Source organism: Calypte anna, chromosome 13 (genome assembly GCF_003957555.1).
Source record: "Calypte anna isolate BGI_N300 chromosome 13, bCalAnn1_v1.p, whole genome shotgun sequence".
In the NCBI taxonomy this organism is placed as follows: Eukaryota; Metazoa; Chordata; class Aves; order Apodiformes; family Trochilidae; genus Calypte; species Calypte anna.
The window spans coordinates 11,485,970-11,502,966 of record NC_044259.1 but is presented as its reverse complement, the minus strand read 5'-3'; the positions used below and the strand labels follow the sequence as shown (position 1 = coordinate 11,502,966).

The 16,997-nt window shown below is 49.2% G+C and overlaps 1 protein-coding gene across 1 annotated transcript in view; it reads left to right on the top strand.

The window, feature by feature from the left end:
- Nucleotides 1–16,008, top strand: part of PDGFRB (platelet derived growth factor receptor beta) — a 31,410-nt gene extending 15,402 nt beyond the window's left edge. Inside the window, exons 7-23 of the mRNA XM_008502211.2 lie at nucleotides 444–636; nucleotides 824–939; nucleotides 1,470–1,596; nucleotides 2,144–2,355; nucleotides 3,082–3,176; nucleotides 3,457–3,589; nucleotides 4,000–4,104; nucleotides 4,215–4,325; nucleotides 4,696–4,849; nucleotides 5,855–6,021; nucleotides 6,138–6,256; nucleotides 7,359–7,481; nucleotides 8,612–8,723; nucleotides 9,012–9,111; nucleotides 9,200–9,305; nucleotides 9,808–10,046; nucleotides 10,744–16,008. Coding sequence (XP_008500433.2) covers nucleotides 444–636; nucleotides 824–939; nucleotides 1,470–1,596; nucleotides 2,144–2,355; nucleotides 3,082–3,176; nucleotides 3,457–3,589; nucleotides 4,000–4,104; nucleotides 4,215–4,325; nucleotides 4,696–4,849; nucleotides 5,855–6,021; nucleotides 6,138–6,256; nucleotides 7,359–7,481; nucleotides 8,612–8,723; nucleotides 9,012–9,111; nucleotides 9,200–9,305; nucleotides 9,808–10,046; nucleotides 10,744–10,894 — 2,363 coding nt within the window. The 3' untranslated portion in view covers nucleotides 10,895–16,008. The remainder of the gene's footprint in view (nucleotides 1–443; nucleotides 637–823; nucleotides 940–1,469; nucleotides 1,597–2,143; nucleotides 2,356–3,081; nucleotides 3,177–3,456; nucleotides 3,590–3,999; nucleotides 4,105–4,214; nucleotides 4,326–4,695; nucleotides 4,850–5,854; nucleotides 6,022–6,137; nucleotides 6,257–7,358; nucleotides 7,482–8,611; nucleotides 8,724–9,011; nucleotides 9,112–9,199; nucleotides 9,306–9,807; nucleotides 10,047–10,743) is intronic.
- The last annotated feature ends 989 nt before the right edge of the window (nucleotides 16,009–16,997 follow it).

The window sequence follows — 16,997 nt, the reverse complement described above, 5'->3', positions numbered from 1 at the left end:
GACACCATCTTCTCTCTGCACAGCCTCCAGCTCTACCCCCTCGTTGCCTTTAGTAACCACAACAAATAGCCTAACCCCTCTATGCCACCCCTGCCCACTTTTTTGCTTCAGAACATCCCAAATCCCCCACTATGGCTTTTGTGACCCTTTAAGACACTTGAGGGAATGGGTCCAGTCCCAAGGTGATGTGCCATCACCTCCCACCTGCATCTGTCCTTTTGTGTGAAGGAACCTGCCCCATCTCCACAACATAAGAACTTTTTCCCTGCATGCTGCACCCACATTCTGCTTGGATGCAACCCTGAAGCCTTTAGGAATGGTTCTGTAGCTGCTCCACCCCTTCTGGATGTTCAGAGTGTTTTGTTCCAGGTCCATGCTTGTCCAAAGGGCTGGAGAGGTCTCTTTTTATCTCTGACACCCTTGTCTCTCCTGTTCCATCTCAGAGCATGGCTTTGTGCGTTTCCACACCCACCTGCCCAGCACTGTGTATGCCGAGGTCCACAAGAGCCACACCATCCAGGTGGAGATGGAGGCCTACCCACAGCCAAGCATTGTGTGGCTGAAGAACAATCAGACACTGACCATGGAAAGCAGCAGTGAGTTCACCATCACCAGCAGGAACCTGTCAGAAACCAGGTAAGCAGTGCAGGGAAGGGGTAATTCACAAAACACACTGCAAATCACAGGCTGGACATGGGTTAAATGCCATTCCATGAGTGGATTTCAAGCATGGCTCAGTCGGGTGGGAGCTGGCTGCCCCAGAATGTTATCAGTCCCCAGGTACCTTTCCACACACATCAGTCATGGACTGTGTCTCCTCCAGGTACCAGACAGCTCTGGTGCTGGTGCGGGTGAAGCAGGAAGAAGGAGGATTTTACACCATCCGGGCTTCCAATGAGGATGATGAGCAGGAGCTGTCCTTCCACCTACAGATAAATGGTGAGGATGGGTGTGCTGACATGGGGTTGAGGAGTGTGGGGGCATTCTCAGGTGATGGCTCCAACCTTTACCACCCTAAGGCTGAAGCCCTGACTCCTCTGACTGGTCCTCCAGAGTGCTTTTGGTTAAAGGAAGAGCACTGAAGCAAGAAGCATGATAACCTGAATTATCTCACACATGGTGTCATAGTAAGGGGACAGGGAGGCAGTGCAGACACAAGCAGCTTGTCCTTCCTGCCCTGGCTCAAGATAGAGCAGAGAAAGGTGGGCAACTCGAATGTCCAGCACTCTCCCCTGTGCTCAAATCTGTTCTCTTAGCAACCTAAATGTGGACAGATCTTCTTCATGACCCCCTCAGACCATTCTGTTGTTGCTGTTAGGTTTCAAAAATAAAGCACAATTGTTGTGATGATTCCTACCTCACTATCTCCTCCTGCCCTGGCCGTGTTAGGGGTACAGTGCAATCATGTTCTGCTTCCATCCTGCAGTCAGGAAGCAGGATTGATTCCCATCATTGTCTCTTGGTTTTAGTGCCAGCCAAAGTGGTGGATCTCAAGGAGAACAGCAGTGCCAGCAGTGGGGAGCAGACTGTAACGTGCTCTGCTGAAGGTATGCCCCAGCCAGAGATCAGCTGGTCTACTTGTAGTGACATCAAATGGTGAGTAGAGTGAGGGAGCCCCTGGGAATGTCTGGACAGCATTTACTAGAATTAATTTATTAGAATTGATTATTTATTATAACTAATTATTCATTTAATAAAGTATAAATTATATTAATTATATATCATTTTAATTCTTATAAATTAATCATTACAATTATTATAATTAATATTTACAATTAAAATTTTATTATTTTATAATATGATTATATAAATAAAATATATAATAATATATAATAAAATATAATATAGTATATATTATGTAACATATAACATAATATATTGGTTTAAATTTTATCATATTTATATATTTCTATAAATATATATTATATAAATATAATATATATTTTTATATACTACATTATATATTTATATATTACATTATATAATAAATAAATGAATTAATATTAATTAATATTAATTAATATAATATATAATATTATATATCATTTTATATAGATATATAGATTATATATATATTTAGACATCCCCTGGTGGCACGTGGTCCCGGCAGCCCCTCAAGTGCCTTTCTCCTCTCCTGGTCCAGGTGCAGCACCAAGGGGCAGCCCACCCGGCTGCTGGGGAACGAGTCTGCAGAGATCAGTCTGCAGACCAACGCCACGTACCAGGAGGAGAGGAGGGTGTTCCGGGTGAACAGCACCCTGCAGCTCCACAGGGTGGACGAGCCCCTGCTCCTGAGGTGCACAGTGCAAAACTTCTTGGGCATCAACTCCCAGGACATCACGCTGGTCCCACACAGTGAGTGCTGGGTGTTTGAAGTGTGAGTGTTTGAAGGAGTGGTGGGGAGCTGGATTTTTCTCTCTATGGCTCCGTCTTGGAGGTGCTGGATGCCAGGACTGTCCCCTGATGGCTGCAGGGCTTGAGGGCAGGAAACCTGGGTATGAAGCCTCCTTCTGGGTTGATCAGGAAAAGCTGCTCCAGGAGGAATCTGGAGTCTTTATGTCCACTGGCCACCGCCACCCTCTTCCCACCACTGGAGGGGTCATCCCTCCAGAGAGTCAAGATGAGAGTTCCTGAGCAGGTCCCTGGTGTCTTGTTATTAGCCCGTGGGTCACTAGATGGTGCCACGGACTCAAACATCCGTGTGCTGCATATCCTAAATATGAGGGAGGATGCTCTAAGGCCAGGCACGGAGCTGCCATAACTGCCCCCTGCAAAACCCCCTGACTCCTTGCACCTTCCCATGGTCAAACCTCTCCCAAGGAGCCCTTCAGCAGTTGTAACAACCCATTGCCCATCGTCCCTGGGGTGCTGTCCCTGCAGGTGCTGGACAGGTCTGCTCCCTCCCAGAGGAGAGCTCAGGACTGTTGTCTGTCGGGGTGGTGTGCACCAGGAGGTGAACAAGGCTAGAGGAGGGAAAAAGGGTTCGGGGACCCCTCTGCGATGCTGTCCCCTCCTTTCCCCAGTGTGCTGAGGCCATGCAGAGGTGGAGGAGACTGAATGCTGTCCTTGTTATTGTTGTAGCCTTGCCATTCAAGGTGGTCATCATCTCTGTCATCCTGGCCTTGCTGATCCTCATTGTCATCTCCCTGATCATCCTGATCGTCCTGTGGCAGAAGGTAGGAGGGTGTTCCCAGACTGCCACGGTTGTTCCCCTGTGTTAGGGTGGTTGGGAGGAACAAAGCTTCTGCTGGCATGGGCTTGACAATGTTCCACCTGTGCCAAGGGCTATGAGCCTCCATCAGCCTCTGCATGCCCCTGGAATCTGTAGGCTAGGTGGGGAATGAGACAATGGCTTCAGGGACAAAAGACTCCCTAACAAAGCTCTTCCATATCCCCCATGCCCTCTCTTACCCTGAGCCTCTCAGATCACTCTCTTCCCTTTGCTGCCCTTTCCAGAAACCTCGCTATGAAATCCGCTGGAAGGTGATTGAGTCAGTCAGCTCTGATGGGCATGAGTACATCTACGTGGATCCCATGCAGCTCCCTTATGACTCCAGCTGGGAAGTACCCAGGGACAAGCTGGTGTTAGGTAAAAGTTCTGCAGATCCCACTGATGGACCCCTGGGGTCAAGTTGTCTGGGGGTAATAGGTTTGGCTTTAGGATTTCCAAAAGAGATATAACTCCCTGGAGATACAAGTGGTCCTGGGACAGCAGGACCATCTGGGACCATAGTAGGAAGCCAGCTGCCCTCTTTGGCATGAACCACTGGGTTATTCCTGGTTATCCTTTCTTGCAGCTGTCAGCTCCTTCCCTTCTCAGCTGTGTGGAAATCAGCTCCAGCCATAAACATCATAGCTCCCAACCATCTCTGTGCCCACCAAGATGACAGCAGAAAAGCTGGTGTGGTTTCAGACAGGGAACTTGTCTTTTCCAAGCTCCTCTCCTCACCTCTCCCTGAGGATCACTGCAAACCTTGTCTTCTCACTGTTTCTTTGCAGGACGCACTCTTGGCTCTGGTGCCTTTGGACGTGTGGTGGAGGCAACAGCCCATGGCCTGAGCCATTCACAGTCTACCATGAAAGTGGCAGTCAAAATGCTCAAGTGTGAGTTGCCTCCACACCATCCCTCTCCCCTATCCAAAAACTGCAAAGTAAACAGTGCCCATGAATCTCTGCTCCTTTCCCTGCTGCTCACACCAACTTCTCCCCAACAGCCACTGCCCGGAGCAGCGAGAAGCAAGCCCTCATGTCTGAGCTGAAGATCATGAGCCATCTGGGACCCCATCTCAACATTGTCAACTTGCTGGGGGCCTGCACCAAAGGAGGTAGCTGAGATTTGGTCACTTCATTTCCTCTTCCTGCTGCCCTGGGCTGTGCTGAGGAGAACTGTCCTCAGAGAGAATAACTCCAGTTTTCTGGTTCAGAATGATTCACCCTTCCCCTAGGAAAGCCTTGTGGAGCTCTGAAAGCCTTTCTTTTTCCAACCTGATTGAAAGAGGAGAAGTGTCTGTTAAGCCCCACCTCCCTTCCCAAACACAGATTTCCAGTTCCAAAAACACTCCGTGTCGGAAAGGCGGCTTTCTCCCTTGGCCCTGCCTAAGTGTCCTGCAATCTGGTGACGTCCCACTGGGATGAAATTTGCTTCCCTGGGGAGCAAGCAGGCCTGGGCTGATGGAGGGTGCTGTCTCCCACCAGGACCTATCTATATCATCACCGAGTACTGCCGCTACGGGGACCTGGTGGATTACCTGCACCGCAACAAGCACAGCTTCCTGCAGTCCTACGGGGACAAGGCCCGCAGGGAGGCAGAGCTCTATGGGAACACCCCCAAGGAGGATCATGTGCAGAGGTACCTGAGAAACAGCACTCTCCTCCTGCCTGGTGCTTACCCCATTCTAGCCCCCGTCAATGAGGGAGGATGGTACTGCTGGGAAGGATGCCTGCGTTTCCTCCTGATCAATAAAATAAATACCAGCCTGGCACTGGGACACAGCTGGGCACTCTATTCCCTTGTAAGACTGGCCCATGTGCCAATCAGCCACCTCCAGACAGATCCTGTCAGACAGGGAGTTACCAGAGGCAATCTGTGTGTCTCAGTCTGTGTGTCTCAAAGGCTGAGTTTGGTAGCACACATGCCAGCAATTCCCTGGCATCCTTAACTTTACTGGCATAACAATAGGTAGCATCGAATGCAGAGATTAGGGGTTTCTTAGCATGTCTTAACACTTGAAGACCTCAGCTCTGCATTTTCAGGGCAGGTGGCATTGCTACTGAATCTGCAGGAGAAGTTCTAGAAGGGGTACAGTTGCACAAGAGGTGCTACAAGGGAAACAGTCCTTCATCTGTCTGCCAGCTGTAAGGGATGGAGGCACTTCAGTGCAGAGAAACTGTCCCATGGGACGTTAGAAAGCAGCATTTCCTTCCAGCACATCAAACCAGTAGTAAAACAGAGCAGTGTTAGCACATCAGAACAAGCTATGCCATGCACTTGCTGCTTGAAGGGAGCTGAGATCCTCGTAAGCACTCAGCACAATCTCCCAAGCTCGAGTGCTGAGCCAAGCCTGTGCTCTGCCAGCCAAGGTGAGCAGGAGAAGTCTTCAGGAGAAGACAGGAGAATATGGCCGGGCTGTTTAAAGTTAGCACTGAGGATACCTGAGATGTTAGGTGGTGGAAGGAGGTCCCCAGTGCTGTTTGCACTTCTTTGCATGCATGATTCAGGGCTTCTTTCCCGGCTGTGTGGGACATTTCAGTGCTGGGGTTAAGGGCTCAGGAACTGCAGTCCCACAAATCATTGCTCCCTCCACTGTGTCTCCTCTCAACTGGATCTGAGCAACCTCTTTGCTTCCTCCCACAGTCACCTCTCCTTGTCTGTTGAGAGCGATGGAGGCTACATGGACATGAGCAAGGATGACTCCCTGGATTATGTGCCCATGTCTGACATGAAGGGTGAAGTCAAATATGCTGACATTGAGTCCTCTAACTATGGCACTCCCTATGAGCTGGACAGCTACTCCCCAGCAGGTACCAACTCAGCCGCAGTGGGAGGGAGAGGTGCTTGAGCGTTGGGCACTGGATGCTTTGCTTGCAGAGACAAATGTGCTGATTAATGCAAATATCCACCTCTGCTTGTCCTCCAGCTCCTGAAAGAACAGACCGGGTGACACTGATAAATGAGTCTCCACTCCTCAGCTACATGGACTTGGTGGGCTTCAGCTTCCAGGTGGCCAATGGGATGGAGTTCCTGGCTTCCAAAAATGTACGTATGCAGCTGGTCCATGATGCCTGCAGCAGTGCAGGGCAGCAATTCCCTGCTGTATCCTGTGGTCAGCTTCTGCTCACTGTCATGGAACACGTCCCTCTGTCCATGCCAACCTCCTCATGGGAGAAGTGGCCGTGCAGCTGAAGAGCTGCTGACCACTTCTCTTTTCAAACACAGCCCTGAGGATCAGCATGACTGTATTTGCACGTGAGAGCTACCCCTGGCTTAGATCAAGCTTCAGATCTCAAATTCCCTGTTGCTGAGCTTCTCCCAGACCATGTGCAGCACAGCTGTGGTGTTATCTCATCCCAGTTTACTGGGATGACCAAACAGTGTTAACTTCCCTGTGCTTGAGGCACTCCACAGCAGAGCTACTGCTCTCCACGGACACCTCTATTGCACCACATGCTCTGAGCCCTCAAGGCCTCATCAGAAGTGCTTGTTCAATGGAAATTAAGCCACCACAGAGGGCCCTGTTCTGTGATTTCCTGAAGTCTGGCTTCGCCCAAGGCAGGCAGTAATATAGCTTGACTGTGTGAAACATCACACAGGGCAGGGATGACATCAGTGATGTGCAGAGAGAAATTCCTGGCTCTCTGCCCCCAGCCAACCAATCTCATCCCCAAAAGTGTGTGGTCAGTGCTCCCTATGGAGCACAGAAGAGGAGCTTGCAGCTTCCTGCAGCTTCCCACAATCATGTTTTACATTGGGGTAATGTCACCATGCTCACTAGTAGTGTCTGGCAAAGTCTTGAACAAACCTCATGGCTGCCTATATGGAAAAATTCCAAAATGCTTTAAAAACAGGAGGCACAAGCTAGGCTGGTGTAACTGATGTCTTTAGACTGCTGGGTTGGATTGTCTACCAGAGCTGGAGACATCCCCTACTGGCTAGCCCACCAGCCCCCTGGCTTGGTCAGCAAAAATGTGGTAGCTCTGTGAGTGGCTTTGGGCCATGGCTGTCCCTAGAGGTGGAGAAGATGCCCTAAATTACATGAGGTGACTCCTGTCCCTGAAAATAAGCTAGTGGTGGACAGGGCTGCTTCCTTGGGCTGTCTTATGGCCACTTGCAGTGAGAGTGCCCTGCCTTCCCCCTGCAGTGTGTGCATCGTGACTTGGCTGCCAGGAACGTCCTCATCTGTGAGGGGAAGCTGGTGAAGATCTGTGACTTTGGCCTGGCAAGGGACATCATGAGGGATTCCAACTACATCTCCAAAGGCAGTGTGAGTACCAGGAGCCATGCAAGCCCCTTCTTCCTAGCTACCTGGGCCTGACACCCTACATGCTCCCCCTGCTCATCACTGTGCCCAGGGGTGGTGACAGGGCAGGAGACGGTGTCAATGCCAACCATCCTGTACCTGTGGAGTAGCAGAACTGCATGACCATAACTCCAGGCTCTTACAGAAGAACCTTGGGCAGTGGCAGCAAAACTGAGGGTTGGACCCTGTCCAGCCCATCACTGGCAGCAATGCCACATCCCCTCCCTGCACAGCAATGAGTCCAGTCCTGAGCTGCAGGTAGGAGGAATACAGGGTTAGGCACTTGGCAGTGCTGCTGTGAGTCAGTGGCCACCCTGGGAACAGGTTCACAGACATCAGTCCTAACCACCAGACCACAGGGTAAGAGGAAGTGTTATCCTGCAAGCAGCTACTTTCCAGAAAGATGTCTCCAAACTTTCGAGGCAGGAGAGGACAAGGCTGTAACTGAGCTTCCCCAGAACCTCCCCAGTGACTTCAACAACAGCATTTCCACTCCAGCCCCAGAGTTTTGGGAATGTGCAGCCCCTAGCAAAGTAGGCCATGTAATTCCCAGAGGCCATGTAATTCCCAGAGAAACTGAGGCTGGAGAAGCTGAGACTGAAATCAGGCCCCTCAAACCTTAATCTCTCTATTCATTTCTCTTCTGTTTTTCTCCCATTTGTATGGGATGGAGGACCAGGACTCAGTGTCTGGGCAAGGAGACCCTCCTGCAGAAGAGCTGGAGTTTTTCAGTCTGCCCTTGGCATATCTGCTTTTCCTTCCAAAACAGGAAATGAAACTGGGCCCCTTTGCAATCTTTCCTGGAGATTATTTTGGTAGTCATTGTGCAAGCAAATCCCAGGAACAGCACAGCCAGTGATGCACACACGCTGGTCAAATGTGGCTCATTTTTGTGTATCACTCTGAGGGAGTAGGAGCAGGAAAAAGCTGGATGTATCTTTTGTCTCTTTTTCAGTCATCCTATAGCTCTCTCCAGCCTGGTCTCAGTTTCCAAAGTCCAGATAGGCCTGGACTTTGGTCATGTTGTAGTGGAGTCATGTGGTGTGGTCATGTAGATGGAGCTGACTCTTCTTGTTCCATTTTTTTCATCTTAGACCTTCTTGCCCCTTAAGTGGATGGCTCCAGAGAGCATCTTCAACAACCTCTACACTACCCTGAGTGATGTTTGGTCCTTTGGGATTCTCCTTTGGGAGATATTCACTCTAGGTAAGTGCCCTGAAGATCACATTCGTGTTTGTAATTCTGATAGCATGTGGGCAGGATCCCTTCCCAGAGACAATAGAAATCCATTTCTAATCCCTACGTCCCAGCCTCACTAGTCAGAGCAGGACTTCATTTCCTGTCTCCTTCTTTCCCATGCTGACATTGCCATTTGGAAGTGAAATGAAACAGGAAAGGTAAAGAAAAAAGAAAATCTTGGTGTGAAATGCATGTTGGCATGTGGATGGCAGGGAATTCACCAGCCTGATTCCCCTGCTCTCCCTTTACATCCAGGAGGGACTCCCTACCCTGAACTGCCCATGAATGAACAGTTCTACAATGCCATCAAACGTGGCTATCGGATGTCCAAACCCACCCATGCCTCTGATGAAATGTAAGTTTGCCCTGGGCCTGTCCTACAGAAGCTTTTCTGCCTCTGTTCCCCCCACACTAACTCATCAGTGCTCTTTCTTTCCTCTTAGCTATGATATCATGCAGAAGTGCTGGGAGGAGAAGTTTGAGATCAGACCATCCTTCTCACAGCTGGTGGTGCTCATGGGAAACCTCTTGGTGGACTGCTACAGAAAGGTGTGCTCAAAGGACCCTGTGCTGGAGGGACAGCAGAGTGTCTGTGCTTTGTGGGTGATGCTGCAATGGTTAGGGCCTCAATCAGGGTTTGGAGACCAGTGATTAGTGCTGTTGTGCCAGAGAATTTTGCTGTAACTAAGGCTGCACTAGTTTGCACAGCCAAAGAACATGGTTTGGGCATCCTGGGCACATTGCTAAGACAATTGGCATCACCAACAGGCAGATGGTATCTCAGCAATTGCAGAAAACAGATCTGGTAGGAGATCAAAAGCCTGCCTCTGACTGTTTGGTATTTGGAGATGTGAAGCTGTGCCCCTGATCTACATCTCAGGAAAATGTTCATTGGTGTCTTTGGTGGAGTCAGGGTAACTGAACCCAGCTAGAAGATGCCATCACCTCTAGAAAAAGTCTAGCAGACAGGAAAAGCAAATATAACACAAGTGCCTTTTCTCCACTCATGAGACCTTTCCCATTTCTTTGCTAACCTGCCCTGCGAGAGCAGAGGTACCAGCAGGTGGATGAAGAGTTCATGAAGAGTGATCACCCCGCTGTTGTCCGCACAAGACCCACAATCCCTGGGCTGAACAACGCCAGGCTCAACCCCAGCTCCCCCCCCAGCAGCATCCTCTACACAGCCGTGCACCAGAACGGGGGCGAGAATGATTATATCATCCCTCTTCCTGACCCCAAACCTGAGGCAATCTGTGATCTCCCTCATGAAGCCTCCATCAGCCGGGCCAGGTGAAAACATCACTTCTGAATATTGTCCCTTCCCCTGACTGTCCTAATCTGAAAATGGGGGCCTCAAGGTGAAATGGGGATGTTCTGCTATGGGAGAGACCAGAGTGGGTTGGGTTCAGCAGGAGAGAAGGAGGGAAATATCATCCCCATCTGAGGTGCTGCAACCTTGTGTGAGCCTGCAGGGATGAAGATCATAGATTCATAGAATCATTGAATGGTTTGGGCTGGAAGGGACCTTAAAGATCATCTGGTTCCAACCTCCCTGCATGGGCAGGGACACCTTCCAGTAAACCAGATTGCCCAAGGCCCCATCCAACCTGGCCTTGAAGAATTCTAGGGATAGGGCTGCCACAACTTCCTTGGGCAACCCATTCTAGTGTCTGACCACTCTCACAGGAAAAAATTTCTTCCAAATGTCTAATCTACATCTCCCCTCTTCAAGTTTTAAACCATTTCCCCTTGTCCTCTCACTACAGAGGAGACAGAGGAGATGAAACAGAGGACCTGGGATGTGAGCTAAGACATGGTGTCATGTCATGTCCCTACACATCAGCAGGTGCAGATGGGGACAAGAGACTCCACTTAGAGAGAACACAGGGCACAAAGGAGCAGGAAACTGACACACTTGGGGAATCCTCTCTCACCAGGATACTAGGGACAAGGCACTCATTTTTCTCTCTTTCTTGTCTCCCTTCAGCTCTACACTGAATGAGGCCAACACATCATCTACAATATCCTGTGACAGCCCCTTGGGCCTTCGCCAGGACGAGGAACAGGAATCTGACCCACAGCTGGGCTGCCAGGAGCTGACCACAGGGCACCAAGAGGTGGAGGAGAGTTTCCTGTAGTCAGAGCTGGGCTAACTCTGGGCTAACTCTCTGCATCTCTGACCCAGGCATAGCAGAGGCCCATGCTTTGCACCTGTACCTTGGGACATCCCCACCTGCCCCAGTATTCCTCCTTCCCTCCCATCTCCCAGTGCTGGGTGGGGAATTAGACTTTTCCCTGTTGTCATCCCCTTTCCCCTTACAAAGAGGTGGCTCAGTGTGTCTGCAGCCTTCCAGATCACTGCCACATCCTCCTCAGTGACCAGACCACGGCAGGAAGGAGACATCTCAGACCAACATCTTCTTTTCAAGTGGAAGGCATGGACTGGATCTCCACAAGAGACACCACTTTCTGCATTGCTAAGATGATACTCCAGCCTCTTCCCCCTCCGTGGCAGTGAGTTTCATCTCCTCTGCACCAGCACTTCGCTGATGGTCTCAGCACCAACCACACTGTGCTTCTGTGAAATGCCACCAGAACAGATGATTTGCTTGGAGTGTGTAGAGAACCTGCTACACCAATCTTCAGGTGCTGGAGATCGAGAGTACTTTGGGTAGTTTCTCCTCCAAGCACAGCCAAGTCCTGGAGAGACCGGTCAGTGTCTCAGAGATCACCATTTTCCTTTCCTGACAGCTCCTCTACGGTGGATAGAGCATCACAAGCACTACAGGTACCCATGGCTCTGGGGCACAGCTCTGCACCCACCTAGAGGGGCTGTCACACCCTGAACATTTTTGTGCCCCAGGGGCAGGCCAGGAACTCAAACTGCTCTCACAATGACTGTTGTAATAGCAAAGAGGGCAGTCCAGTGTTGTTTGTGTCATCTGTGTCGACACTAAGCTAATTATTCTCCACTGAAGATTTAAAGGGAACAAATATATTAATCCACAAGCCAGGGCCAGTATAAGGAAGCAATATGGCTATTCATTAATCTACTGCCACTAAACCCAGCTAATCTGCTGGGAAATCATATAACCCTGCCAGCTGCAAAATCTTTGTGCCTTATCTCTGGGGAGCAAGGGCTCCCTTTTGATAGACTCTTCACCCTGACACCCTTTCTCAGGGTCTCACCAGTCCCTCCTGAGTCATAATAAGACTGTGGGGAGCAATAAGGATGCCAGAACACCAGCTCAGGGACATCTCAAAAGAGAGAGAGGGAGAGAGGCTGGGAAGCTGTTTGGTCACAGATTAACTGTATCTTACACCCTGCTGCTTTCTAGGGACCAGGCACAGCCACTTGCAGGCTGCCAGGGCCACGGATGAAGAAGTGTCATGGGGAACCAAGCAAAGCAAGAGAATCTGGGGAGGTTTCAATTTTCTTGGGAAGTGTTCTGAAGAATAAAAGGGCAGAGAACTTCCTCCTGCTTCTTGCCTCCTTCCTTGCTTCTCACAGGCAGGTCTGGGACTTTTTGTGCTCTCAGCTGCCACCTGAATGAGGGGACTCAGAGCAGGAGGAGCACCATGCTTATGAAATCAGTGGCAGACCCCACTTCTGCAGAGATGAAAGCTAGACCCCAAATGCTATAGCTCTGACACCATAGAAACTAGCAGGTTTTTTTCTGAAAGGGGAAATTTCATCTTGCACAGAGTCTCTTTGCTGCATGCCTCCCCCCCCCCCATAATTAACCACTTTGTTTCCCTCCTCATGCACATCTCTCTGTACATCTTACAAAAAACGCACAGGCAGGTCTACAAATTCAGAAATTCAGTCAGCATCTTGCTAGGGTTCTGACCCCTCAGAGCCACTGAGAATTTTTTATTTTTATTTTTTTTTAATATGAAACTTCTGCCAGAAACCCCCAGGAAAAAGCAGCTTCTGTTTTAAGTGGTTTTAATGCTGCCATTCTTCCAGCTGAAAGAGCAGAGGATGTTTTGTGGGCTGATGTCCTTGGTATAATGTGAACATAAGAAATAGCACTTTTATTGGCAGGAGGTGGAGTATATTTTCAGCCCGTGTGGTTCAGATTCCCCACCATCCATAGGAAACACACTGTGAATGACAACTGTTTTTCCATGCTCTGTTCCTCCTGCTTGTAATGAAGAGCCATCTTCTGTGGCCACAGCTAATGAAATTATCCTGGCTGTGTGGAGAAGCAGTAACTCATAAGATCTTTGGGCTCAGACCACTTTATTTTTCTGACATGTAAGGTGCTTGGTAGGATCCATGCCACTGCAATTTGAGCCCATAGGATGGCATCTCAGATCACCCCAATAACCCCTGTCTGCATCAGCTTCATTTTTAGTATGTCCTTCTCTACCAAAGGTGACCTGGAGTACCAAATACTCCAGGTAAGGTCAAATCTAGACCTTGCATAGGGCATTAACAGTTCTGGTCTGTTCTGGATTTGGCTTGCCTGGTGTAGCTTTGGATAATGTTGGCCTTTTCCCAGCCACAACATACTGGTGGTTTGGAGTCATCCTCTGACCAATCTAAGCACCTACGTCTTTCTGCTTTTCCAGCATTTCTAACCAAGATACTCCCTGTTGTTCCAGACATTGGATCATCAGCACATTTTGTTTAAAAAGCTGTTATTTTAGGGCTGGACTGACTAATAAAAATATTTAAAACTTCTAGCATCAAGTGAAACCCTGGAGAGCTACTTTTTACTGCCTCCATCCAGCCAAAAGATTTTCCCATCAATGAACTCATCCTCGCCATCCCTTTGGCCATTTGCTTATTAACTTCACAAATGCTGTACTAAACTCCATCTTGTACAGATTAATTACTAATCAAATTACTAATTTCTCCATATCATATAGTTTCCATTGTGCTAAAAGAGGAGCCCTGTTTCTTCTCCCTGCTGGGGGAATTCAGGTATCTTGTTGTATTAGCTGGACACTAGCTAGTCTTGGATGCCTACTACATTTTGTCCCATTTGTAGATCTATTGCAGTTATTCTTTGTATAAAAACCTGTTCTGGCTCCTGACAGGGTGCTAACCCCACCTCCCTCTTCCTTCTTAAAGTAGGTACACCAGAGTCTTTGTACAATGGTACCATTCTCCACTGCAGGGAGATGAGACCAAATATTTGGTTTTGGCCCTGTGACTGTAAAGACCAAGCTTTGCACTTTGTGGTACTTTCTTTTCCTTACTCAGCTCTTCCCATCCCATTTAACAAGGGCATGCACACCCACTGCAGTGGGTAGATCTTCTCAGCCAGGGACTGGCAGACAGCTGGGCAAAGCCAACATGTTTTGCTGAGCATCCCTGCAGCTGTCCTCAAAGAGAGGGCTTGGCAGGGCTGAAGCTTGCAGCAGCCCCCAGACAAGCTTTTTTCCCTTGGGAAACCAGCTCCAGCCCCTGGTCTCTCTCTCCCTTCTGCCAACAATCCAGTTCCTGAGTGGTCCAGAGCATGAGGACCAGGAGAAATGGTCAGTTGTTCTGGGCCCCTTAAATTTGGAGCCATAATTTCTTCAGTGAGACTGAAGGGAACAGCTCCCTCTGGGTTTTTAGTTCCAAACAATCAGTATTTTTGTTTGGATTGTGGTTTTGTGTTTAGAGGTGGACCCAAACTGAGCCCCCCCAAAAGGGACACATACCGAAGCTTGAGCCCATCTCTGGTGCAATATCTTTTATTTGTAACTATATTTTACTCTACAGAGCATTGCTATCATCACCAATATAAGCATAATCCTACTGCCAGTCACTATTTCATAGGTACCTAAGTGTATCCCAGAAACTGATGTGACACTCTAGTGTCTCTTTCCACATTGAAGTTGTTTCTCAGACTGATGTGTGCACAGGTTTTAATCCTTTGGTCCTTCTCGGTTTGAGCGTGTTATTGGTTTGTTTGTTTGGTTTTTTTTTAAGTGAGAGTGTCACCTTTAGTGTTTGTGTCGTGTGAAGAAATCTAGAGCACAGTGGACTTTACTTGTAACTAAATTGTCTCTGCTCACCTGCCAAGGGGACCGTGGCAGTGTCCCACGGGGACTGGAGGCAGAAGTGCCGTGCAGATGTGCAGCCAGGGGGAAGTCAGCCAGAAGTGAGAAATGGCTCTGCCCCTTCTTCCCAGACAGGGCTCTGGGCTGGGCTATAGGGTACTGGGCAGTGGGTTAGGGTCTGGCTGTGGGGAAGCTGGACCTATGTAAAGCTGGGCAGATCTGGAGAAGGGGATTTCACAGGCATCCCCCTGTGGGGGATTTTTCTGAAATGGGATGTCAGCTAATGCACTGAGGAGGCCAACCCCAGGCTCCAATGCTCAGGGGTGAGGAAGGCTCCACTCAGGATCAGTGTGTAGCTCAGATCCCAGGAACATTGTGGCCAGTCCACTCCCAGGATGTCCCATGTGGACAGGAGGGCTTTGGGTTGCCAAGCTGTGCTCCCACTTTGAGGGCATGAAAGTTGCCTCTTGGCAGCTCTCTTTTTGGTAGCCTTTGCCCTGGGTGGCTGCTGGAGGTCTTCATAGGGTGCTGGGCATCTCTTGGGCCAGGCACAGTCTTTCCCATAGCAGACCCCAACCCTGCCTGGATTCTGAGAAGTCAGAACTGACTGTAGTGATGGAGACACTGCTGTCTGCAAGACTTGCCCAGGGCAGGCCAGATATTGTTAAAAAATCAGGTTTCCTGGGCCAGCACATGGATAGCTGGGCTCCAAACATAATTCCCATGCTTCAGCCAAAGGGCTGGAGTCTCTGGGACATGCCAAGATGGATCCAGTTTGATTTTTGAAAAGGAAGATGAGCTGCTCCTGTGTAGCTCCAGCAGCATTTTTGAGAGATGACTCTTGCAGGGGTGGGAAGAGGCAGGGAAGGTAAGTTGTGCTGGGAGGCCTGCAGCATCCCATCTCTCCTGGCCATTCCTCCTTCATGGATTACACCAGGACTGCAAAATCTGCCCAAAGTGTGCCCTCTCCCACTCCTGCTGTCCTGGCTTGCTGGAATCATGCTACGACTCTGCAGCATCTCTGAACAGAAGCAGCACCTGTCTCCTTACTGTCTGTCAGAAACCGTCCTGAAGGTAGAGTTAAAAGCAGAGTTCAGACTAAGGTACCAAAGAGTTAACATTTTCCTAGGTTTACAGATGTATTTGTAGGATTTGTAATATGTCACATCTATAGCCATGAGATATTATTTTTATGCTGTAAACTTTTGCAAATACATTTTTAAAGAAAGAGTTTAAAAAATAAAGTTGTTTTTCTTTTTGCAAAGTTCCATCTCTTCTTTTTTATTTCTTTTTTTTTTTTTTTGCCTGGTTCTAGTTCCTCTCTCTCAGATGGGGTTGGGAATACAGCTTAACCATGTCGTGGGTGAAGGCTAAGCATGTTAATACTCTGTGCATGACCCCAGTGCTGAGCAAAAGCCAAGCTGGGAGCCAGGCAGAGAGAAGCACAGCAAGGCAACAGCTGAGCCAGAGACATGGTAAGGAAAAAGGGTCGTGAACAGGGCAGGATCTGCCCCATCTCTCTGGTCACTGACCAGGTTGTGCGTTTTGTTGCACTGGGAGGAGGTGGGCAGGAGGAAGGACTCTGGGAATAGTTCCTATGTGTATCCCCATTGCCTGATGTTTAGGCTCCAAACAAGGGCTTGATGTGCTCCTTGGGAACATCACTGGGTCTGAATTCAGATCAGGGTAGGGATGTGGGGGATGCCAGACAAAACAGTGCTGGGCTGAAGGGCATGGGGGATTTTTCCATGTAAGTTTAATAGTTCAGAGCAATGAGAGAGACTGGAGACTGCAGCAATGGGTCAGGAGTCCCAGCAGGAACCTTGTCCCACTGAGCATCCCCAGGAGGGCCCAGGCCAGCTTGGGGAGCTGTGTGCCCAGGCTATGACTTGTCACCTGTGGACCACTGCCATCAGAGATGCTCTGCAGGGGGCCTTCTCAAAGAGGCTGAGATATTGTTTCCCTTCTCTGTATTAAACCTGTCTGGTTTAATACTTGTTCACGCTGGTGAGTCAGTTCTCTCTGAGCTGGCATTCGTTCCTGGAAAAAGAAAAAAAAATTAAAAAGAAGAAGGAGGGAAACAAACATCCTTTAAAAAGCCCCTTTGGCTTAAAAGGAGGAAAGAATAATCAGCCAGACATCTCCTGTGGCTCAGCCACGTGCCAGCTCCCCATCTCTGGGAAGAAGCCCCCCAGCACACCACACTGCCTCTCCTTCATGTTCTTCTTCCCCACACTCTGC